Below are 25,628 nucleotides of genomic sequence, written 5' to 3'. Positions count from 1 at the left end.
ATCTGCAGCTTCTGCAAAACTTGTAAAATTTTTTTCATTTAATTTCTTATGCCATCTTGTGATATAGTGAAATCACTGTGGGGAAAGGGAATGTGGAAGGGATAACTATTGCTGTAATTCCATTGCTAGCATTTTATTATTTGGCACCGATATTTATTAGGGAATGGTTTCTTTCTTTGTATTACAGAAGGAATTTGGTAGGATTCTCTTGTTTTTTTCTAATATTACATACTATATATTACTTAAATGCTTGGTAGAATTTGCTTACAAATGCATCTGTTCCTGGGTCTTCATAATTTTTATTTCATTTTAGTCCAAAATTGATTTACTTCTATTTCTGCTTTTCTGTAGTTGTCCATGATAATTTAAATGAGGTGGTAGATGGTCAGTTTTTGTGAAGATGTCATGTATAACTGGGAAAAGATATATTCCTGTCTATTACCATTCAGTTTTCTCCATAGATCTATCATATCTAACTTTTCTAAAATTTTATTCATCTACTTGCCCTCTTTCTTATTTGTTTTATGGTTAGATTTCTCTAGGGCTGAAGAGGAAAGTTGAGGTTCCCTGTTGGTATAGTTTTACTATTTCCTCCTATAATTCATTTAATTTTTCCTTCTTGAATTTGGATGCTATACCATTTGGTACATGTGTTAGTCTTTATCACTTCATTTGCCTATGATTCCTTTTAGTAAAATGTAGTATCTTTCCTTTTCTCTTTTAATGAGAACTATTTTTGCTTTTGCTTTAAGTGAAATTCGGATTTTTACTCTTGCCTTTTGAATTTCTTTGAAGCATAATAGATTCTGTTTCAGCCCCTTATTTGAGCTTACTTGAACTCTGTGTGTTTCTTTTTCAAGTGTGTCTCTTGTAAACATGTTTTTGAATTTTAATTTCCAATATATTCTGTTATCCTTTTCCATTTTGTGGGTAAATTCATCCCATTCATATTCTAACTTTTATATTGTTAACTTTATGTTTCCTTCCATGCTGTTTTCTTCTATTTATCCTTCTCTCTTTTTTAATCCTTCTTTTCCTCAAAAGTTTGTTTTGCTTCCAACTGTTGCCTCCATTAATACCTACAGTTCTTTATGTAAGTTTTCATTATGCAAATTTGATTTTATGTAAAGAATTCTGAAAGAAATCCACATCCTCCCTCCCCCTCAAAAAATCTGTGGTTAATTTTCTGCATAGTACTGTCCTCTCTTCACTCTTGCTCTCTTTGGCTTGGTGCTCTGCAGCCTGTCCCCCCAAAGCAGAACATAATACTTTTTAAAAGACCAGATAAAAGCAGAAGAATGAATGGTGCCGCCATTGCTGAATCAGGGGCTTGAGAGATGAAGCTTGGCCTGATCCATCCCCTGTCTGTGGTCTGTTCATACTTGGATCTTTCCCCCGTGTCTGTGGGCAGATTAGCATTACATAGAAAGTGTTTGATGTCCAAGTCTGTGGAAGGTTCGGCTGGTGCGCAGCAGGAACTGTCTGGTACCGTCCTGTCACTGCCCCTCCTCCATAGCCTCTGTTTCCCTTGGTCTAACCTGTGGGGTAAGGAGAAGTCTACCCAATTGTGTGTATAAGTATGTGTATGTGTATTGTATAAATATGTATGTGTATTGTGTAAGTGTGTGTATGTATTGTGTGTAAGTGTGTATATGTATTGTATGAGTGTGTATATTGTGTGTATGTATGTGGTATGAATGTGTATTGTGTAAGTGTATGGTGCGTCTATGTGTGTATATGTGTGCATGTGTGTAAGTGTGTATATAAGTATATAAGCTATCTTAATGATGATAAAGTTTTTATGGTTATATATATTATCTTTTCATTCATTTGGAGATGTAAATAATTTAATCTCATTGTTTTTTATAATTTCTCCTTATAATGTCCAGGCTAGCTCTCTGGAGGGCCTAAGAATCAGTCAAAGTCCTTGGTCTTTAGGAGGAAAAGTGAAGGAGGCACAAGCTGCCATGCAGCTTGCCAAAGATGAATCCTGGAGTCTGGAGCATGAAGCCTCTCTCCTCCTTGTCTTGCAGCAGAGTGACTCTGACTCTCTCCCTCAGCCCTCCAATCCTTGCCTACGATTACCTTACCACCACACATTCAGCAAGCACCAATGGTGAGGAGAGCCATCACATCATCATCTCATCTAAATATATGTATATAGAACCATTATCTCACATGGACTAGTTACTTAGCCTTACGTGCTCTGCTGTCTGATTCAAGTACACCTTTTCAGAGTTTCAGCCCTTTACACGCTCTTACCTTTTCTTGCTTCTCTTCAATCTTATGTTTGAATGCCAGATTTTCGGCTCAGCTCAGAGCTTTTCATCAGGAATGATTAAAAGTTTTCAATTTCATTAAATAACTATTTTCACCCTAAAAGGTTATACACATTTTTGCTGGGTTGGTTATTCTTTTTTACTTGTAATCTTAAATCCTAGGCCTTCTAGAATACCATTATAAGTCATCCACTGCTTTAGAATGATAGCTTCTAAATCTTGTGTAATCAACAGTGACTCCATCATATTTGGATAGTTTCTTTTTGGCTGCTTGAAGTATTTTTCTCTTGACTTGGAGCCCTAGAATTTGACCATAATGTTCCCAAGAGTTTTGTTTTGAGATCTCTTCTAAGAAATGATCAGTCAGTTCTTTTAATTTCTATTTTGCCTTTTGCCTCTAAGATGTTGGGGCAGTTGTCCTTGATAATTTATTAAAATATGATAGGCCCTTTTTTAAAATTTTCACTTTCAGATAATTCAGAAATTCTTAAATTAACTCTTTCTGTTCTATTTTCCAGGTCAGTTGCTTTTCCACTGAGATAATTTCACTTTTTCATTTATTTGTTTTCATTATTTCAACTTTGTTTTATTATTTCTTGATGTGTCATAATATCATTAGTTCCCACTTGACCAGTTCAATATTTAAGGATTATTTTTTTCAGTGAGATTTTGTAGCTCTTTTACTGTTTGGCCAGTTTTGATTTATAAGGAGTTAGTTTTTTCAGTATTTTGTGTCTCTTTTCCCAAGCTGTTAATTGTCTTTTAACAATTTTCTTCCATTGCTCTCATTTCTTTATTTCAACTTTGTTTTATTATTTCTTGATGTGTCATAATATCATTAGTTCCCACTTGACCAGTTCAATATTTAAGGAATTATTTTTTTCAGTAAGATTTTGTAGCTCTTTTACTGTTTGGCCAGTTTTAATTTATAAGGAATTAGTTTTTTCAGTATTTTGTGTCTCTTTTCCCAAGCTGTTAATTGTCTTTTAACAATTTTCTTGCATTGCTCTCATTTCTTTTCCCAAGTTTTCCTCTAATATTCTTATTTGATTTTTAAAATAATTTTTGCCTTCTAAAAAAATTGTTATTGTAGATTTTTCTAGGAATTCTTGTTGGATTTGTGTCCAGTTTGCATTTTTCTTTGAGGATAACACACACACACACACACACACACACACACACATACACACACACATACATACTCCTTCCCCAAAAATATGTCCAACCTGGACACACACACACACACACATATATCTCAAAGAAAAATGCAGACTGGATACAAGTCTAACAAGAATGTGTGTGTGTGTGTGTGTGTGTGTGTGTGTGTGTGTGTGTGTGTGTGTGTGTGTGTGTGTGTGACAGAAAGAATGTTGTCATTGTTCTAAATACCTTGTCTTGAGTTTTCCTTGTCACCATGATAGCTTTTTATATTGAGATTTTTTTTTTTTTTTTTTAAGTTTTAGTTTTTGTTTCTTGCTCATTTTTTTTCAACCTATTTCTTGACTTCAAATTTTGTTAGTGGTGCCTTCTTGTTCTGTGCTCTGGACCTTATCCAGTTAGAATCCTTTCTCCCTCATGACCCTTTCTTTCTGCTCTGGTATTGCCTTTCGAACCCAGTCTTAAAGAAAATATAGTAAATTGTTAGCTGTATTGCATTACTTTTTACTAACATTGTGCTTTATTATTTTTTTAAAATTAAACTTTGTTTCCTAGATTTTCATATGTAAAATTTATGGGGTTTTTTATGTTTTGATATGACTTTAAGTGAGAACTCTCTTGAGGTCAGGAGAGTGAAGATTATTTAATTTTTTTCTCATAAAAGCACAACTAAATAAGATGTGTGATATAGCATGTGATTTTCAAATGACACCTTTAAGTTATATGGGCTTAAATACATAAATTCATCTTTTCACTCATTTATTCTAGTTTATTTATACACATTGTGGTTATGTATAAATGCCAGCTTATGGAAACAAATAATTGGATCTATTCATCAAATAATTATCTAGTTAATATTAGCATATGCACAAGAATTATATGGCATGTTATGCACCCTAAACAAATGCTTACTTGTGAAGCTAAAACTGAGGTCAGTGATCGTCATTTAAGATATGAAGTGGATTGGAAAGACTATTCATTTTGATAGGAAATCCAAAGCATAAAATAAAATAAAAAAACCAGGCAACTCTGTGACATCATTAGCTATACTAGGAAGGAGCAGATATTAAGCATTGTCTTGCTGTGAAAAAACAAAACTAAAAAGTGTTATAAAAAAACTTGAATAACAAAATCGTATAAATTTCAACTTCTAAAACAATTCAGAACACCAAAGAAACACTAAATTTTGATCTGCATTTTTTGGGAGCATCTTTAAAAAAAATTACCCCCTTTATTTTACCATAGAGTTGTTAAATCTTTTTTTTCCCTTTTGCATTTGGATGGGAACATATGCTTCTATGTGTAAAAGTAAATAGACTTAGGTGTTTCAGTAATACTCATTACATTGGTGTTTTCTGTAGGTGGTCTTTCCTTACAATAATGAAGAATGCTTCTGTGGCTTCTCATAGATTCCCATTGAGGGATTATTAAATGAGCTTGTGACTCATCCTTCCTCTTGTGGCAGAGAAGTTGAAGAGATGCATAACTCATTGTGTTAATTTTGTTTAAAAAAGAAGCTTTGGAATTCAAGAAGTGAAGAACGCCACCTTCACACTTGGCTGCATCCAAAATACTCTCAGCAAAGAAGGTTCTTCAGGTGGATTCATTTTGGTTCCATTCCACTTTCTGCTTCAAGCTTCTGAATCCTTTCCTGTGTAGCTTTGTCTGTTTACCTTTTCTCATTCTTTGCTTAACTCCATCTTCACTTGAAGACAAGGATTATAGCAGTCCATTTTGTCTCCCGTGAAAAGTTTTACACTATATCAGTCTTGGCACTGATAACCACATTTCTTCCTTAAGAATTTTCATGATAACCACAAATTAAGAATGGAAGAATATAATCCAGATACCCCAAGTAAATCCATTTGAAGTGTTCCTTTATACTCCTTCTCTCTAAAACCCATTTAAATTATTTTACATAAATTGAGCAACTTTTGCTGTGATTTTACTTTGCTATCCTTTGTAAATGAAAATTATTTTACTGACTCATACCCCTAGTTTATTTAATTGGAGGAGATTGCACAGTAAAGGTATTATTTAAACTTGTCTGTAAACAAAAGAATCCTATTTTCCCCTTTGATTTTTTGTCACTGTTAGATTTAAAGCTAAAAAGATCCTTAGAAGTCACACAGAAGGTGACAAATCCAGAGTCAGTTCTTCTTAAATTTAGAATTTATCTTTGGTAGACCGCTTCTAATATTGAGTAATAATAGAAGCAAAAGAGTAATGGGAAGAGATGTCCCTGTGTTCTTGATCTGTCAAGCTGAAAATATTCCCAGTGCAGATCTGTTCAGTCTTGCCCAGTTCATCACCAAGAGTTGAACCCCCAAGTGATGAAGGTTTGGTCATTGTGAATTGTGAGGTTGTGTGTTCAGGTAGGACAGTGCTTTCTGTCCCCATGGAGCAACTTCTAAGCATTTCTAAGGGTTGGGCAGTACATATGTAAAGAGTTTGGTGAATTTCAAAAATTTTAAATATGTAATTGTCATCTTAACTGTGATCATAGGATGTCCTAATTGGAAGTAACCTAAATAGTTTGATAAATTTGCAATAAATTGTAAACTTGTAATAATCAGAGCTGGTGGTCCTAAAAATAGGGGGTTTGCTCAACAAAACCTGAATGAACATGTGGGATTTTGATATCCCTTCTCATTCTGATCTGATGTGATTTCAGGGTTAGGAAAGGGGCATTTTTAAAGGACAAAACCCTTTTTGTTTTGGCAATAATTAGTCTCTAATTTGTCAATTTTAAAAATTCATATATATGTCTTTTTTTTCTTAAAGTGCCAACCTATATTTTCTTGATAAGTGAAATCAGTAATTAGGTCTAATTTTTGTGAATTGGAGATCAAGTGCAAGATCTAGAAAAGGGCTGCTCCTTCATGAAGCAGTATTTTCCCAGGCTGGGTGCCCCCAGCTGACTATTTGGCTGTCAGTGTCAGGGCTGGAAGACCATGAGGTTTTGCTCCTGACCAGATACAAAGCCCTCAACTGCTTGTGCTGCTGGTAGACAAACATAGCAAAGGCCAGGCTATGGACTTGGGGGCTGGGCACCCCTGTTCTTGAGGGGCTGAAGGGGGATCCTTAGGTCTCTGCACGGCTCCTACGGCCTTGGGGGTATCTTTGGGTGGCTGAGGAATGGGACCACCGAGTTTTTAATTGGCAGCAGACACTGTCGGAAGAACAGGCCTATGTAGAGCCTGTGGAGCCCCACAACTAGCACAGGAAGAGATTGTCCCTGCAGGGCCTGAGCTGGCCTCAGGGGGCTTCCTTTGGCTGGTGGTTGGCCGATGGACTCTTCTCAGCACTCAGGGGTGTTGGCCTGCTTGTGGGAGATGCTCTCTGGTGACTGCACCCGGCATTTGGGAGGTGAGAGCCCATCCCATGACCTGAAGAACTGAAACTCGGAGACCAGTGACCCAGAGGAGCTTAAAGACTTTGCAGATGCCCAAGGGGAGTCAGAACACAGTGCCCACCCCTCAAAGGAGTCCCAAGGGGGGACACCTCATCCGGGTCATCTTCCCTGCTATCTGATTGGAAGGGAGCGGGGAGAGGAGGTCCTCAAACCCCACCCAGGCTGTGGCGCGCTTCTATTTTTTGTCATTTATGCTGTTTGACTAAATGTTCCTGTTTCAGTCAGAACTGCTGCTGTTCCTTCAGTCTTTTAGAGTCCTCTTCCTTGGCCTCCCGCAAGCCAGATACCCGCTAATTGTCAGGTGCTTCTGCTGCCACAACATTTCTTATGTCTTCTCATACAGCCCTTATTCCTGTCATTACCATTTATATTTCTTAGAACCCAAGCTTCTGCAGGGGGAAGTTTGTCTCCCCTGCATTGTGTCCTCGGTGCCTGGCACAGTGCCCAGGGCCTGGTCAGTACTTAATAAACAATTATCACTAGCTTGTGAAAATACCTGTATTGGTGGGGGCTCCTGGGCCATGGTTTTGTGCTGGTGATGATCCACTGAACCTTCTGACCCTGGGATAGATTTTTGTGGAGGGCTCATGCAGAAAAGGGTGCTCTGGGGTGTTACATTAATGCTGTGAAACCTTGTATTTAAAATATAGGTGGGAATATTGAAGATTTAAAACATACTTCTACTTTTGGCAGAAAAAAAATTTGATGATATTTCAGTTTAAAAGTTTGTTGATTTTTTTTAGAAAGTTCTAAGTTATATGGATGTCAGCAAAGCAGCTGCTATTTTGAATTTACTTTGCAAAACACTGAATTATTCATTTCCATAAATAAACACTTCCTTAGTAATTATTTAGCATTCATTTATTTTCTATTATTTCAGTGAATCTTACTGACATTCTCTTAAAATTAAAGTACTTTTTGTGGGGTAAGAAAAAACTACAAGACAGCTTGCTAAATTAATCTTTAATTTGGAAGGTACCTATATGTGTACATTTTTATTAGCAGCTTTTGAAACATATATATATGCACACACACACACACATATATATAAAAATATATATATATATATATATATACACATATTTAATTCTAAAATCAAGGAGAAGCAACTGTTAAGCAAAAAAAAAAAAAGAAAATAGAACCTTTATACATTCTCATTACCTTATTTTGCAAAAGTAACAGCTTTTTTATTACAGTCTTGTATTTTAGTTATTGTTGCTGCTTACCAAAATGCATGCAAAAGTATTTTTGCAAATTTTTATAATTAAAAAATATTAAAATATTTAGATGTGTAAGAAAGTGTTTTTTAAGTCCTATGTGCTATGTAATGTGAGCTTCTGTTGCTACCATTGGTACAGGATATGCAATGGCATTTATGGAAACTCAATTTAAAAGAGAACTATATTAAAAAAAAAAATCAAACTTAGAGGCTCTCCTCTAAATTCATTCATTTAACAGATATTTACTAAATATCCCCTATGTTCAAGGTACAAATTATAGCAAAATGGCTAACTTCTGCTCTTCATGAGGAGCTCTCCTTCCTTTGAACACATTCCAGTCATTGCCTCAGCCATTCATGAGGAGTTCTCTGTTGCCTTAAACATCATCTTTTCTAGTTCAGCCCTTCCTCCCCCCTTGCCTCCCCTATTGCAGTAGTTTTCTAATTGATATCACTGCTCAATTCTCTCAGTTAATTTTTCTCCCTACAGAACTATACAGTTAGTAGGTGGTTAATAAATAAATAAGCAAATAAAATATATGTAAAATAGAAGTTTAATCAGACTAGAGAAACTAAAAAAAGTCACAGGCAGCCCAAATTATTTCTATTTGTTCTGGGAGCAAATCCTGTATTTTCATGTACTTCTTTATTTTCTAAAAAAAATTTTTCATAATTAAAACATATTTTTATGACCTGGTTTAAAATTTTAAACTTGGAAAACCTTAACAGAAACAGCCATTTCTTGAATTCCATTCTCCTAAGTTAACTTTTGCAGGGAATAATCACAGGACTGGAAAGGACTATGGAGGTGATTAATTCCATACCTAATTAAGGGATCCCTCTCTACAATATAGTTTAAAGTGGTCGTCTTGCATTTCCCTAAAGACTTTATTTGGAGGAACTCCTCGACATAGATCACTTGACCTTTGAGTTTTCACTCCCCAAAAGAGCTGAGAAAAGTTCCTCTATTCTAAAGTGTTTTGGAGACTCCGATAATATTCATTTCGCCTAGGCCTTTGGGAAGCACTGCTTGAAGAGCAGGAATTACCAGAAATCAAGAGTCTTAAATTATGAAGACCACTTTTCCATTTCTTCTCCTTCGTGGCAATCAGGCCTTGAGTTATGTGCACATTTAACATGTTCAGTATCTTTCTTTTTTTTTTTTTTTTAACACACATAATTTCTATATCAAAATATTAATTTTTTTCTATTTTAAGAGTAATATTTAAAATCTGCTTATTGACCATCATATAACATCTGAACCTTTTAGGTCCTATTAAAAAACAAAACAATCATTTCCAATAAATGAAAGGATCCTACCATTCTCATCTTTTGGGTTTTGTACAGTGTGGTTTAAAAAAAAGAAAGAAAGAAAAGGAAAAAAAGCAAGGATGGGGACAGGAGAATGGTTGCTTCCTCTTTCCCCATCCTACAAAAAAGTCAATATGGATTTCTCTCTTCTTTGGCCTTTTCAGGAAAGATGCTTCAGTATTTTCTAGTTCTTTTTTTGGTAAGATTTATTGATTATATGTTCAGCTAATACTTATAGGCTTTTTAAAAAGTCCGCTGTACCGTAAAGAGAAAGTAAGCTATTTTTGATTTTCTTGGTTATTTTCAGTGAACAGGATAAGGAAATGGAGTTGGGGAAAATAAGAAAAGGGTAGTAAAAAAAAAAAGGGGGGGTCTGTTTTTTAAACATTTTTGTTGGCTTCAAACATTTTCTTTCCAAAAATAAGTAATCCCAAATAAAACCACATTCCTAACTACTTAAGCTGATAAATAGTGAGGTTTGTTTTAAGGAAGTAGAGTTTATTTTATGTCAATTTTCTATTTGCCCTATGTAAGATGTATTTAATTACTTCATTCCATCTCTCTGTTCAAATTAATCTGATTCTCCTATATATTGTTGCTCAAATTTGAATAATTCTTTAATCAGCTGTGTTATCCATGCTATGGTAGACTAGAATAGAAAAGCCACTCTTGGCATATTGAAGATGCAGTATTTTATTTGTTATTGTAATTTAAAAGTAAAATCAGAAATATTGATTTCTACTTGACTGGAGAGATGATTTAGTTTGAATATCAGCCTGATCTTAATCAGGTGAGAATTAATTGAGTTGGAGGTATTAGATATTCAGTGATGTTAACTGAACCATGATCAATCTAGAGAGAAGCTTTCTTTTGTACCATGTTAGAATTATCAAATAGCTCATGCACTACAATGTAAAACAATCTTTTCATGTTCATCCTCCTACCTTCTTGGCTCATTAAATGCACCACTAAATTTGTTCTATGCACACTAAGTAATCTTCAAAGTAACAAGCTAATAAACCACAATTAAATACAAAATTAAAAGCGTAATAACTTTGTCATAAAACATTATTGATGTCAGAATTTTATAATTGTATGTTATCTAGTGTCTGTTTTAAAAATCAGTTGATTTTAAACCAATGCTTTTCAAGATAACATGAGACTTTTTCTCTTAAGTAAGCTAATAAATTTTCCCGTATTCAAATAAAGCAAGATTAAAATGAGCATAACAAAATTCATATTTTTATCTTATCAGAAATAAACATAGCCTATAGTATTTTATTTGGTCTTTAAGATGTTATGGGCTTTTCATTTATTTTAAGAGTGTGATAGCAATATCATAAGTGTTGTGAAAATATAAATGGTGAGATAGCACCTCCATAGGACTCATTCTTAAGTATCAAAATTGTAAAGTCTTTAAATAAACTGCAGCCAGACCTCGAAGGATCAGTTTGCCATAGGTGACCAGGCATATGGAATTTATTAAATGTCTAATTAAATTTGAGATAATTCTTTTTATTTTTCCCTCCATAAAAAAGAAGCACTTGAGCTTGTTTATTAGGATTTTATTTATTAGAATATCGTCAGGTTTCCTCTACCAACACAATTGGTCTCAATGTCTTAAATTACAAGAAAATCAGAGATTCTCTATAATTTTGACAGTGTCAAAATGGAATGACATTGTTTTTCACTTGGCATTGACGCTATGGGAATAGTAGCATTTACTTTATTATGGTTTTTGTCCAAAAAAAAAAAAAAATCCAAATTTGCATTTCATTATCATGTTTAAAGTTAGGTATTTTCCTAGTTATGCACACAAGAAAATATAAACAAAACATTTTAAAACCATATTTAGAACTTGGTGACCCTGGGGGAAGCTCCATACTCCTAATGTTTTTTTATTCAAGGAGACTAATTTTAGTGCAAAGTTTTTGAGACTATCAGGTGCCCTCCTGAAGCAGTTGGGGGTAGGGAGGTAAAAGTTGGGGAAAAGAGTAAGAAGACTTAGAAGGATGCAATTATTGGATATTTTCAAAAAACTATTCTTGTATAAACACATGTTTTTCCAGTGGAAAATAAAGTTCAAACCTAAGTCAACAAAAGCCTGACCAACATTGCAAATTAACCTCAGCCAACAGTGTTCTACAACAATTATTTAATATAATATGCACCATCAAGGTCATTTTTTGAATTTGTGCATGTCAGATCTTAAAATGGGTGTGATCTGCCACTGTCACCATCAAAGCTTAAGCAATGACATAGACAAGTTCTGTCATCATCTTACTTAACTTGCTCTGTTTGAGTGTGAAGTACATAAACCTGAAATTAATATTTACATCAAAGTTAAAAACATCAAATTTCTCAAAAATTTCAATTTTGTTAAACACAAAGCTATTTTCTTCCAAAAAATTTTTTTGTTATGAATCAGTAGCTTAAAAACTTGATGTAACAATGAATTTTTTTTTATTTCACATATAATGAAACAATTGAAGCAAATAATTTTCTTAGCTCAGATTTATTCAGCATACAAATCTTAAATATAAAAAAGCATAACATACTCAGATAATTTTGATAGAATTCTTTAGAGTTCTCGCATTTATTATAAAAACAGCAACAGTAATATAGGGAAATCAGAGTTTTTCAAGGCAGCAATTTTCAAAACTTAGTGTCATTGATGATATTGATGCTCATATTATTTTTCAAGTTCATCAGCATGATTTTTCAGTCAGTAACAGCTATAGTAGAAAGCATTTCACCCAAATCAGATGTTGCTAACAGGAGTAAAAAGTTGTATTGCTAAGTTTGATAAACCAGAGCAGTCACTATTCACTTGCAGCCCAAAGGAGAGTTTTCATTTTCACACAGTGGTTGGTGTGTCCTGCCTGCCCCTAGTCAAAGCATCTGTTAACTCTTCTTGTTCAGGTGGAGTCAGACCAGCTGCCTCCTGATTGTCCCTGCTATGGGGGGCTATTCCTTCATTCATATGTAAATATATCTGGGCCTTTAAAATAAAAAGTGAACTGTCTGTAGACCAGGCTTTTTGTTTAGTTTTTGTTTTAAACACAAATTGAGAAGGTTATCAAAAAGGTAGTTCTTTGTAGCTCTTTCTCAAAATGTAGCCATTTCACATTTTTGGATTAAAATTTGAATATTTTGTATTTATTTTGCTCAGGTTTTCAAAAACATCCATCAAAAATGCATATAGAATAAATCATTCTAAAGTGAATTTACTTCAACTGAACTGTCATCACTAAGAAAAATGACAACTTCTTTTAATTATGAATATCTTTCAAATCTCTTTGGCACAAAAGAACCAGCATTTTTACGATAATACAGAATTTCCTATGACCTGTGTCCCATTAATGCAGAGTATTAAAGCTTATTACTGTTGTTTAGAAAACTGAATGTGGCTTCTCTCTTGATACAAGTGATTATCTGTGAAAGCATGTCTGCATGTCCATTTTCCACAAGAGGCCACATTTAAAACAAACTTTTTCTTGATAATCCACTTTGTTTTAATATTGCCTTCGTTTCCAAATCTCTATCCCTCCCATACCCAGAAAACTCTCTTTAGAGTAAGTATGAGCCACATCCTGTGTTAACTGTTAAGAGTTACAGAAAAGGGCCCCCAAATATTATTGGAGAGATTATGGGTTAAAAAGTAGACACATGCAAGATTATGCTAAATGGAGGGAGGAAGTCAGAGGGGGAAGGCAGCAGCAGGTAGGAGGATGGGAAAGGCTTTTTGTATAAGATGAGCTTTCTCTGAGAAGCCAGAGATTCATCATGGAGGCAAATCGGCACTTAACTGCTCTTGGAAGAGTGTCTGATAGAAATCAGTTCTGATTGGCTATCAGTTAATCAGAGAGAGGATATTATAATGAGAGGTGGGTTTATTCTGATGAAAGACTGAGGACTTGACTTTGATTATGTTACTCATGGACAAAGAAAAACTGTTCTCTGGCAGGACCACTCCAGCCTCTGGAATCTATTCAGAAGGATCTATCTTCCACTCTGTCAGTAAACAATGAATGATGGTGGGCTAAGAATTTCAGTGAGGTCAGAAATGTGCTTGAGAGACTGGGTTTTGAATGAGGAAATAGGAGAGGAGAAATCTTAATCCTAACAACAATTGGTTATTAATTTAGGAGGGAAATAATCATTTCTGTTAGCCTTTATTAAGCACCTTTTGCCAAGGTGTCCAAAGATGTCCCCGTGGACTCCTCAGCTCTTGCTCCTCTGATATACCCAGCCAAGTTACCAGATTTGTCCTTCCTAGCTTTCCAGATGCTCTTGTATGGCCCCTGACAATTGTCATCAGTCTTCCTGCTTGGTCAGTTCTCCCCATGGCTGCCAGAGTGACTTTCCTAAAGTAAGGCCTCATCCTGGGTCCATCCCCAGCCCCCACATAGTCAGTTCCAGTGGCCCCTTATTCCCCATAGACCCAGCTCTTCATCCCCCGGCCCCTTTCTCCTTCTAGCCTCATCCCACTTGATGGCTTCTCTCATAGACCTCCTGGGAGTGACCTCTCCCCTCCTGCCCCCCCAGACCCGAGACACCCAGCATCCTCTCCTTGACATCCTGTCCTTCAGGGTTCAGCTCAAACCCTCAACTTCTGCAGAAAGCCTTTCCTGTCTTTTACCTGCTGCTGCTTTCCTCCATCTGTTCAGATTAATCATGTTTGTGTTTATTTTGTTTATATATTCTGTCTTTTGTTCTATTTTACTTCTCTTGGTGTCCAAGTGTGTTCTTTGCTTCTATGATCCTGCAGAATCCTCTTTTCCTTTATTGTGCCCTTCTCCTTTTGCCTTTTATCTTTCCCAGTATCGGGGTTTTTCCAATAATTCTGTCAATTCTGTGGCATTAAACTTTGTTTATAAACCAGCTGGAAAAGCCATAAGTTTGGTTGTACAAACCCTTGTGGGCCAGGAGGTCTTTTGCTTAGCTGTTCAGTTTTTCCATAGCTTTTCTTCCAAGGTGCAAGTCTCTGACTTTCATGGCTCGGTCATAATCTGTAGTAATCTTTGAGTCCAAGAATTTGAGATCTGACATGACTTCCATTTCTTAGCCCTCTGTGGGTTGGTGGGATTGGTTGCCAAGATCTTAGATTCTTTGTTGTCAAGCTTCAGACTAGCTACTGCACTTTCTGACACCAGATTGGTGTCATCTGCATATCTGAGACTGGTGATCTTTGGATCAGTCCTGCCTGGCTCTCTTCATATAAGGTAATAAATAAGGTGACCATGCACAGCCTTCCTCCAATCTTAAACCAAGCACTCGTTCCTCGTTCAGTTCTAACTCTTGCTTCCTGATCCACACACGGATTCTTCAGGAGACAAGAGAATTTACTAGTCCCACCTCTGAGGACTTGGCACATGTGGACCATGGCCCACAGAGCCAGAAGCTTCAGGGTAGTTATTGAAGCAGAAGCTGTTCTGGACCTTGCTTGCTTTCGTGATAATCCAATGAATGTGGGCAATTTGGTCTCTTGTTCCTCTGCCTCCGAAAATCCTCCTGCTTTTCTGGTAATTCTTTGTTCACTTATCACTGACTATTAGCTTTCAGCATCTTAAGCATAACCTTCCTTTGTGATGGGTCAGAGGAGCACAATTGTTTGGTAATCTGAACATTCATTCTTATTTCCTTTCCTTAGGACAGGATGTAAAAAAGATTTTTTCCAATTCATTGACCACCTTGGAATAGCATTGTCTTTTAGGATTTGCCATTGTCTTTTAGGATTTTAAATAGTTCAGCAGGGATTCCATCATCTTTGCCAGTCTTATTATTAGCAACTCTTACTAAGATCTACTCAGCTTCGTTCTTCAACATGGCTGACACTAGATCAGTGACCATTCTCTCAGGATTTTCAGTGGCGTTTGTTTTAAATGTGGCCTCTTGTGGAAAATGGACATGCAGACATGCTTTCACAGATAATCACTTGTATCAAGAGAGAAGCCACATTCAGTTTCCTAAACAACAGTAATAAGCTTCGTTAATGGGACACAGGTCATAGGGAATTTTAATATGCACATTTTTTGATAACCCTTTGAGCATAGTTCCAAATTGTTCTCCAGAATGGTTGGATCCCTTCACAACTCCATCAACAATGCATTAGTGTCCCAGTTTTCCCCCATTTATCATTATCTTTTCTAATCAGTCTGATTTCTATATTGACCATTTGATGATGCTATTGATGTGTTATTGAAAAAGAGTGCTTGCTATGTCCAGTGGATTATTGGGACAAAACTCTGGCTCTCTACTCTGCTTCATTTTGTACTCTAAGGCCAAACTTGCCTGTTATTCCGGTTATCTTTTGATTTCCTGCTTTAGTCTTTTCAGCTCACATAAGGAATGTGACTTTTTTTTTTATATATTATTTCTAGAAGATGTTAGCCTTCTTAGAACTGATTAACTCTGGCTTCTGGAGCCTCTGAACCATTGATTTGTATTATGGTGATGTTGAACAGTTAATCTTGATTTTAAACACATCTTTTTGTCATTTTTGAGATTCTAACCCAGTCATGTTTTTCCCACCCTTTTATTGACCATCATAAAGGCTACTCCATTTCTTCTGAGAGATTTTTGTCCACAGTAGTAAATATAGTGATCACCTAATTTAATTTCCCCATTCCCATCCACTTAAGTTCATTGACACCCAGGATGTTGATGTTTAAACTTTTCCTGTTTCCTGCTCCTGTTTCACCCCATCCAGTTTATCTTGCTTCCTAGATCTAACATTCCAGGTTCTCATGCAGTATTGATCTTTGCAGTCACATCTGCAGCTGAGCTTCCTTTTGGCTTTGGCCCAGAAGCTTCATCAGTACTAGAGCTCTTCCCCACTGGCATGTTGGACACCTTCCGATTCAAGGAGTTCATCTTCCAGTGTCATCTCTTTCATCATCTAATACTGTCTGGGGAATTTTCTTGGTAAAAATGTTAGAGTGGATTTCTATTTTCTTCTCCAGTGGATCATCTTTAGTCTGATTTCACTATAACCTGTTCCTCTAGGTAACCTTGCATGGGTGTTTTCCATTGTGCTATACAAGCTACTTTGATAGAGAGAAATTGTGATGGTTTGTATTTAAGTATTTGAAGAACTTTCGGATGCCTAACATTAGAAAAGAGAAATAGAAAAACTAGTACTTGTAAGGATGATTTTGTTATCTTTTTGTAAAGAAACATTTTCTAACAATTAGCTATCCAAAAATATAATGAACACTTTTTTTTTTCCCCACATAGAGTGTGTGAAAGGGACTTAGGGTAAAATAAGTGTCAGAAAGTCATTTGGAACCAGAAACAACAATGCATTTATTAAATATATATATATATACATATATATATATATGTCTAATAGAGTTTATTTTTTGTTTTGTTTTGTTTTGTTTTGTTTTGTTTTTTTTTTTTTTTAATGAGTTTTTACTGAGACTCAAATACTAAGATCAGGAATTTAAAATTTATTGTGTAAGCAGTGGGGAACCACTAAAAGCTTGTGAGTAGGGAAAGGCATGTGATTAGAGTTGTTCTTAGAGAGATTACCCAGGAAGCCTTTGAAGGATGGATTGAGGAAGAAATAGAACAAATTGTTATCCTTATCCCCTGACAGTAGGCATTACAAGGGAATTAAGCTGCACCGTGTAAATAACTAGTACTAATAGTCCATAGTCATGCTAATTTCCATTGACATTTTAGTAACTGGAAGTTGTAATTAAAGTCACAGTAGAAAATAGCATATTAATAAGGAAAATTCAGAAATGAATTTGATTTTTTTTCTTCCCCCTTGAAAGTTCATGTTCTGCATCCTGGATCAGCAAAAATACTTATTTAAAGTGGGTCTCACTCCCAAAGAAATGTTAAAGGATAGAATCAAAGAAACGATGATATTTTGAGTGTTCCTCGAAGCCTGCCTTCTTTGTCAGAACTTGCCCTGTTCTATCATCTTTATTAGGATTAGCACATTAGAGATAACTAGCTGGAAGCTGTGTGGTCACGTGGTAATGATGCCTCTTATTTATGTGACCATCTAAGTACCACATTGAACCTTGAGAAGTCAGAAATCTGTGGCTCCCGGCTTTGTTTCACTAGGACATCATGCCTTTAACCAATCAAAGCTAATAAAGCGGACAAGTGAGAGTGACCTCCTGTCGGCGTCAGCTGGCTCTTATTTCACAGCTTACAGAAGGGAAGATTATTACAAAAAGCCACCCAGCACCCAAGCATTTGTCTACTGGGATTTGAATTCAGAATGTTGGCTATGCATAGCTTCAAATAAAAGCCAGTTTTTAATAAGAATACAGAATTTAAATTATTTGTTAAAAAAAAATGAATAGTTTAAAAAAATAAATTCTTTCCTTCCCCCTCCCCAAATGCTATTAATGCCAGCTGTATTTTATTTTTAAACATCATTTAACCTCTTATAATTCAGGAATTGGATCACTTTTTATATCAGGAAAGAACAAGTTATTTTATTAAATCTTGTTTTTGTTTTTAAGAATTTTCAATATATTTAGCCACAAAGGTTATTCCAAGCAGAATCCATTGCATATGTTAAGTTCAGAAAAAGTTATTGTTTATCTTCTTATTAAAAATTAATCATCAAGACTAGAACTAAAAGTTGTTAATCTTGATTAGAAATGAAACCTTGTGGCTACTTGGGTCAGGTGTGCAGATTGTAAAACCTAGAGCTGGCTTGATAAGATAACAGAAATACAAAAGGGTGAGTGAGCACTGTCAGTGTGAAACAGCATCTAAGATTTCATTTATCAGTTCATTTAAAAACTGTTATTGACTGCCTCTTCCTACATAGGCCAGAGTGATCATGTTTGAAGTATAGAAAAAGATATGGATGACTACATGCAGGGGAAGAGGGCACAAGGAGAGTTGCCCAAAAGACCTCCCTGCAGAGAGGCTTGGAAAAAAGATCTGCTTTTTTGAAGAAACAGGAGCTGCCTTTTTTTTTTTTTTTCTTTTTCCTGTAAAAAATCATTGCTTTTCAAGCCAATTAATTTCTTTTTTAAACTTCCAAAATAAAGATCACATTTATTATCACAAGTTACATAATGCCTACTGTGTTCCAGGCACTTGGCTAATTAAGTACTTTACAAATAATATCTCTTGGCAGGTGGCTTCTCTTGTCCCATTTTATAGATGAGAAAACTGAGGCAGGTCACATAGCTGGTGACAAGTCTCTATGACTGCAGACTAGGGTACCACCACCACACACAGAGGCTGGGCTGCCTCTGTAGCCCAGCGTCACCTCTGAAAAGTGAAGGGTATATCTAGGAGTGAGCACAAGAGGCAGGGAGAAAGACCTGAATTCAAATCAGCCTCAGACACATACAGACTGTGTGACCCTGAGCAAGGGCCTTAAAGCCCTCCAGTATCTTTGCCAAGAAATCCTACAATCAGCATTTGTTGGTGCACTCAAGAGTCAGAAACAATTGACGGAGGACAATTTTGTTCCACCTTTTGCCCAATTTAGTTCAAATAAACCAATTCCCCAGGTTTCATCTACAGTGTTTTCTCCTGCAAAGGTAAGATTAGAAGCAGATCCAGATTATTAATGTTTTTCAGAAAGTTGGTACCAGGAGAATTAAATTTATGTCTGAGTGTGTGCTTGGTATCCCCCAGCTTTTAGACTCATTCAGTAGCGACTAGCCTCCAGACCGGCAGTGCGGCCCCGGTTGCCTAAGCTGCCGGTGTTTGTTTGGGATTTGGTTTTGCTTGGTTTGGTGCTGACCTGTGATTTCCTCGGTGAGTGTGGGAAGCTTCCTCTGTCAAGGCAGGTCAGGCTGCTCTGTCTGTAGGCTGAGACACTTGTCTGTAGTCGTAATTATCATTTCAGTGTCTTGCCTGTAGAGTAATATGTTCTGCTTTTTAACATGGTAACATTATTTGGCCCTGTGAGTAATGAAAGGCAGAAGAATTTTAAATTGGATTTGTTGCCGAATACCATTTGAGAAATTAGTTGGCAGTATTAGCAACATCACTCTAGATATATAAAAGTGTGCTAATTTGCTATGTGGTACGAAGGAAAGATCCTAATTAAAACCTTGTTGCTAAACAAGTGACAAAGACCTTACAAACAGCTTGAGGCTTCAGGCCAGTCACAGTTATTCCTGAAGAGCAGATTTGGTCAAGTGAGAAAATATAGAGAGTATGCCTTTATCAGATTTGTTCAGGACACAAAACAAAGCTGCTGTGCAGAGCTGCTGGCCTTTAGTTTTCTACTCATAGATAGTACTGGAAAAGACAATCTAGAAATAAGGCAGCAGGAATGCAGTCTCTTATAAACTTCTCAGTTTAACAAGAATTAGATTTGGAGAAAAATTGGTTTTCAGTATCAAGCAGGGTATTTCCTGTTTTGCCCGACCTTGATACCTTACATGAGGTAAAAGGCAAAGTCCTATACCTACTTATCAACACTTAAGAATAGTCTCTCTGTTCAAACCTGTAAAAGCAAATGATCTTGTGTTACTTCTGTGAGATCAAGGTGGAGCAAGAACCCTGTGGTCAGTACGAAGGTCTTTCTGGTCAGGACAGATAGAGTGGAGGCCATCCTGCTTCCGCTCCTTGCTGGCCCACCCGCCCTCCTCACCCATCCCTTGCTCCTTCCTGCGACTCCTCCCTGAGGGTGTGATTCCTTTCATCACCACATTCCTGAGACTTCAGGAGAGAGCTGTCCTTAAGGTCACCATGTCTTAATTGGGAATAAGCTATCTGAGCATTCATGTCTACATGCATGTGTCTGTATATGAGTGTACACACAAAGCACTTGAACACACATAAACATGAACAAAAACCAAGGTCCTTTCTCAAGATAAGCTGCCAAGCGTTCAGCCTGCTGCTGAGAGCCGCTCCAGTGGCCAAACCCAGGGCAGGTGCTCCCATGGGCAAGAGAAGGGCCCTCTCCGGGCCTCTCGGAAGAACTTTGGGATCTGAGGTGTGACGGAGAAGGCCGTGGTCTGTGAGGGAAGCCAAATTGCAGCAGAAAAGTTTTACAGAAAATTTCTTTGATAAGGGGCCTATGTGCCATTTGTAAGGAACAGATCCAAATTTTATAAGAAAAAGCACAATTACCCAATGGATAAATGGTCAAAGCATGTGAAAAGAAATAAAATATCAAAGCTATTCTGAGATTCTAATACCCATACTCTACTACTCAAAAGAAGTGCGAGAAACAGATTTAGAGATGACTTCATTCCCAATGTTCACCTGGGCTACTTGTACCTGTTGTTGTGGCAGAGCTGGCCGGTCAGCTACAGTTGGACATACCCGCACCTTCACTCTGAGGCGAGGTCATTTTGGAGCTCTTAGAAAATGAAGGAGAAAGAACCAAGTTAAATCTACTAAATTATCAAGTCCTTTTAGAGAAGGAACTGTTACTAGCACAGTCCCTAATAAATGGGCTGTCTTGGACCCCTAAATTGCTGAATACAATATTATTAAAATTGAGTTAACATTTTCTTTATGATGAAAATGTTTTCTTTCCTTATTGAAATAATTGTTTCTCCATTTTTCATTTCAGACTTTACGAAATGCTGCAAAGACTCTGGCTTTCTTATGGTGGTAAAATGTCGGAAAGAAAATTCAGCTTTAAAAGAATGCCTAACTGCACAGTAAGTAGCTGAATCAGTGCCATGTGTTTCTTTCCTTGCGTCTGTCAAATAGATACTCAGAATATTTAGAGAAGGAATCCAGAGACCTTTGTTCATGGGGACAAAACATTTTCGGATAAATTTTCGGCATTTATTAAGTGCCTGCTGTATTTCAAGCATGGTACAGGAGCTAGAGTGAAGAAGACAGAAATAAAACCGTTCCTGCCTTCAAGGGTAGGAAATGTGTCCACAGATGAGCACATACAGAATAGGTTCAAAGGAGATAGGAAGTAATTTCTCAGGCTCAAGCACCGAGGTAGATTAGAAAACCCCTCACATAGGAAAGGATCCTTGAGCGGAGCTTTGAAGGAAGTGCAGGGTTCTGAGGTGGAGAGAAACAGGAGGAAGTTCAGTCCAGGAATGGGCAACAGATTCCGGGAGACGTGAAACTGGAGTGAAAATGTCACGTGGAGACAATGGTGAACCTGTTTTTCTGAAATTTATGTGAAGATTGGGAAGGGTTGAACACAGAGAATGCATTTTCTCCTCGAGACAATAGGGAGCTATTGGAGCTTCTTGAGGAGTTTCATGACTCGGCAGCAAAATAGTTTAGGAATATTCACTTGGCAGTTATGTGAAGGATGGGTTGGATGGGGAAGAGCTTTGAGGACTCTTAACTAGACGGCTATTGGAAAAGTCTAGTCAGGGTGATGAGAGTGTGGAACTCAATGGCTACATCGTTGTAGATGGAAGTAGAATTAGTAAGAGTTGGCAGCTGATGGGATAAAGGGCTGGACAGGCAGTAGGATCAAGAGTGACTTATGTGGGTGATAAGACTGGAGAGAAATCAAGTCACTTTTGTTTAAAATATGTTGAGTTGGAGATGATATAAATGTTGCCCTTCGAGGCAACAAATGAGTGGAAACTGGGAGCAGAAAGATTAATTAAAAGTTCGATGTAGCTGCCCAGACGAGAGGTAGTAAGAGAGGCTGAGCTAAAGGCCCTAAGAAGGTGGAAAGGAGAGATGTGGGCTTTGAATCGGAGACTCAGCAATGGGTGAGACAGGGAAGTCAGGGTTGACCCCGTGGGGAGCTTGGGGCCTTTGAACAGAAATGAGGGACTTTGGAAGAGGTGATGGAGGCAGGGACGTGGGGTGCTGAGCTGTCCAGTGGAACCTGAGTAATGAAGCCAAGGGGTCAGGAGAGAGGCCAGAGCTGGAGGGGATCACTGGGTCCATGAGAACTGGTGATCCACAGAGGGAAAGAAGCAGAGCGGACAGGGTGATCATCAGACAGCAGGCCAGGGCAGAAAAAAGGCGAGCAAGAACCAGCGAGGTGTGAGAGGAGAGCCAAGGGAGCCGAGGGAAGGCCTGATGAGCAAGCTGCAGAGTGCCATTTAACAGTTAGGAATCGTTAGGAGATGCCCGATTTGGTCAAAACCGGAAAGTAGTCGGGCAGAAATCGGTGAACCCCCACATCCCACCAGAGCTTCGACATGAACAAATCACATCATGAAGAAAGTTATTTCCTTTCAGATCTGCAGGTAAGGAAGACAGTGTGACCAAGCAAAGAATAGAGAGGAGCACCAAAAATAAAATGGACAACTTTGTTCACACACAGTTTAAAAGGTTTTGCATAAACAAACAATGAGGGGGAAAGTTTTACAGAAAATTTCTTTGATAAGGGGCCTATGTGCCATTTGTAAGAAAAGACCCAATTACCCTGGATAAATGGCCAAAACACATGAAAAGAAATGAAATCTCAAAGCTATTTTGAGATTCTTTCTTAATACCCATCTGATTGGCCAAGAAGATATAAAAAAGAGGAGGAGGAGTAGGAAAAGGAATAGGAAGAAGAAAGAGAAGGAAAAGAAGAAATCCGTATGCTGGCGTATGTTTTTGGTAGTGCTGGGTATTAATGTAGCTATTCTGGAAAGCAGTTTGGAAAACAGTCATCAACTCTGTGGGCTCTTTGACATAGTAGTAGTAGTAGTATTCCTGTGCTTTTATACAATCCAAAGAGATCAAGTAGTAGTAGTATTCCTGTGCTTTTATACAATCCAAAGCGATCAAAGAAATTGGGAAAGGAGCCACATGTATCAAAATAGTTTTGGAAGACCTTTTCATAGTAAGGAAGAACAGAAACTAAAGGACTCCCTACCTATTGAGGAATAGCTAAAAATTTGTGATATATGAAGTAATGTATTTTTGCACTATAAAAAATGACAGAGAAGGAAGGTTTCAAAGAAACCTGAGAAGACCTATATGAACAGATATAGAGGAGAGGGAACAGAAACGGGAAACCACTTTATAAAATAACACTAGCATAGAATAGGTGAGAAGGTAAAGGGAGATGAAGTAGCAAAAAAGGAAAGAAAAGAGGGTCATTATCTTTTATAAATTAAGTATATGATTAAAGAAAAAAATGCAGTGTAATCTTTTATTTTTCCTGTTCTTCTAAAAATAGCTATTTTATTTGAGATGTTTTACTATTACTACTACTGCTGCTGTTTAACTCTTCCTACTGTTCCTAAATTTTGCTGTGTTCTATTTTTAAGGTTTTCATATTAATTTCTTTTCTTTTTTATAGCTATCAAAACCCAGATTTTTATGAAGAATGCAAAATGGAATATTTGAAGGAAAGAGAAGAATTCAGAAGAACTGGAATTCGTTCTAAGAACAGGTTGCAGAAGCTTCCTACCAGCATGTAACAAAATAGTTAATTATGAATAATTTTTAATCTAATTCTAATGGCAAAAAGCCAAGGCAAGAAGCAGTATCTTTGGTTTGCCCCTTAATATTATGGAAATATTTTTGTTGTTTGAAATAAATATCTTTTATTATACTTCTTTAATAAAGTTTTAATTTATTGGTTAGATTATGAGTGAATAGAAGAAATGTGTTTATGAATAAGGTGGATGTATTTCCCTCCCTCCTGCCTGTGGATGTGTAAGTTCTGCTCATTTTTACCATCACTCTTCTGGGGTTTCACTCTGGTCCCCCTCCATTGTATGACATGTCTCAAGCACCTTTTAATGCTGAATCATTTGATAGATGAATGGATGTTTGTTTCATTCCATAGTTTGATAATAAAATTTGAGGGATTCTTCCCTTTGTATATGCTTTACCTCAGTGCCTGATACAGCTTGGTATGCCTCCATAAATATTTAATCAGTATATCACTTCATTTAGGGGAGTGACAAGAATACAACTCCAGCCTCAGCCACGGTTTCTCAATTGTTAGCTCAGGGGGTAGCTACAGATGTTATGAACTTTAGCCACCATGTCTAATGGGGGAGTAGGAGAGTAGGGAGTTGTTCTGAGACATAGGTCTCAGGTTCTGTCCAAAGCGTGTTTGAATCTACGTGTCCTTTTGTTTTCATCAGATGTGCGTGCATTTAGTTGGCAGCTATTCCTTGGTTAGAGTGCCAAGTGAAAGTCATTTGATATAACAAGAAAATAATGATCATAAAGAAAGAAGAGAATGTTAAATACAATGTGAATTCATAGTCTTTAAATACTCTAAATTGTGCATTTGTATAGAAATCTTTTTGGAGGAAGTATGATTAAAATAAGTTTAAATAGCTTTAGCTTATTGGGGTAGAGCTTACACCTTAACCTCTTACCCTATAATATTTCAGAGTAGACACATAAATCTTTGAGTCAATTTGGAAAGGTTTTCTTGTTTTAAAACATCTTTCTGTATTATGTTTTACTGTTATGTGGCTGTAACTAATTACCTCTTGGAAAACTTACATACTATACTGTTTGCCTCTTTTATTTATTTTTTTCAAAGAATAGGTAGTTTTAAGGTAATTTCAAAAAAGGAAACAATACTCATTTCTGAACTAAAATGATCATTAATATTTTTAAGATATTCAACACAAATAACCTTTAAGCATATTATGTGGAACTTTAAATTTCCAAAATTGATATTCTTTATTACATCAATTTTTGTCTTATTCACTTTAAACTTAAAAATTAAATTATCCAACTGGCAAAATTCTCTCAGTCTGCTGACTTAATTCGACCTAACGAAATTGAGGGGGAAAATCAGAACACTAAGTGTGGGGGGGTAAATGATTTACAGACACGACTGAAATTTCTCTGATCAAGAAATCTTGCACATAGAAGAGGGCAGAAGAGGCAAATGTAAAATGGAAAAATGAATTGATAGGTGAAAGGGACAAATGATGTGCCAGTCAGATCACCTTTTCCCGTTGTGGCCAAGAGTTGTCTTATTCCCACTTCCTCACCAGTTGGCTCTTAGTGCTCTCCTCCTGCCGTTGTCCCCCTCTCCGTCCCAGGGCACTCCATTAGAAGCCTCCCTGCCGCCCCCTCCTGGCATTGTCACAGCCCCTCATCCTTCCCAGGCCTCAGTTCTGATGGTGGATGAAGTCGTACTTTCACAATCACCATCCTCCTCTGTTTCCTTCCCTTCCTTCCTAGACTCATTCCTTGCCCTCCTCATGACCTGTTCTTATCCTAGGATTTCTAGAGCTAGATCTTCATTTTATAGACGGAAAAATGGAAGTCTGCCAAGGTCACTGATAATCCAAGATGTACAGTCAGATCCTCAGTCTTTCTTCCCACTTCTGGGCAAATGGGCTTCCATTCTTGTAGTGATTCACTTGCTTCCCTGACTCTCATCCTC

At 36.9% G+C, this 25,628-nt stretch overlaps 1 protein-coding gene across 1 annotated transcript in view; it reads left to right on the top strand.

Annotated features, from left to right (window-relative positions):
• Nucleotides 1-24,977, top strand: part of CMC1 (C-X9-C motif containing 1) — a 91,601-nt gene extending 66,624 nt beyond the window's left edge. The window contains exons 4-5 of the mRNA XM_074267900.1: nt 20,907-20,997; nt 23,565-24,977. Coding sequence (XP_074124001.1) covers nt 20,907-20,997; nt 23,565-23,685 — 212 coding nt within the window. The 3' untranslated portion in view covers nt 23,686-24,977. The remainder of the gene's footprint in view (nt 1-20,906; nt 20,998-23,564) is intronic.
• Nucleotides 24,978-25,628: the final 651 nt, after the last annotated feature.

This window comes from Sminthopsis crassicaudata, chromosome 5 (assembly GCF_048593235.1).
Source record: "Sminthopsis crassicaudata isolate SCR6 chromosome 5, ASM4859323v1, whole genome shotgun sequence".
NCBI classification, from domain to species: Eukaryota; Metazoa; Chordata; class Mammalia; order Dasyuromorphia; family Dasyuridae; genus Sminthopsis; species Sminthopsis crassicaudata.
The sequence above is the reverse complement of the archived record's forward strand: the minus strand, read 5'-3'. Positions and strand labels throughout refer to the sequence as shown.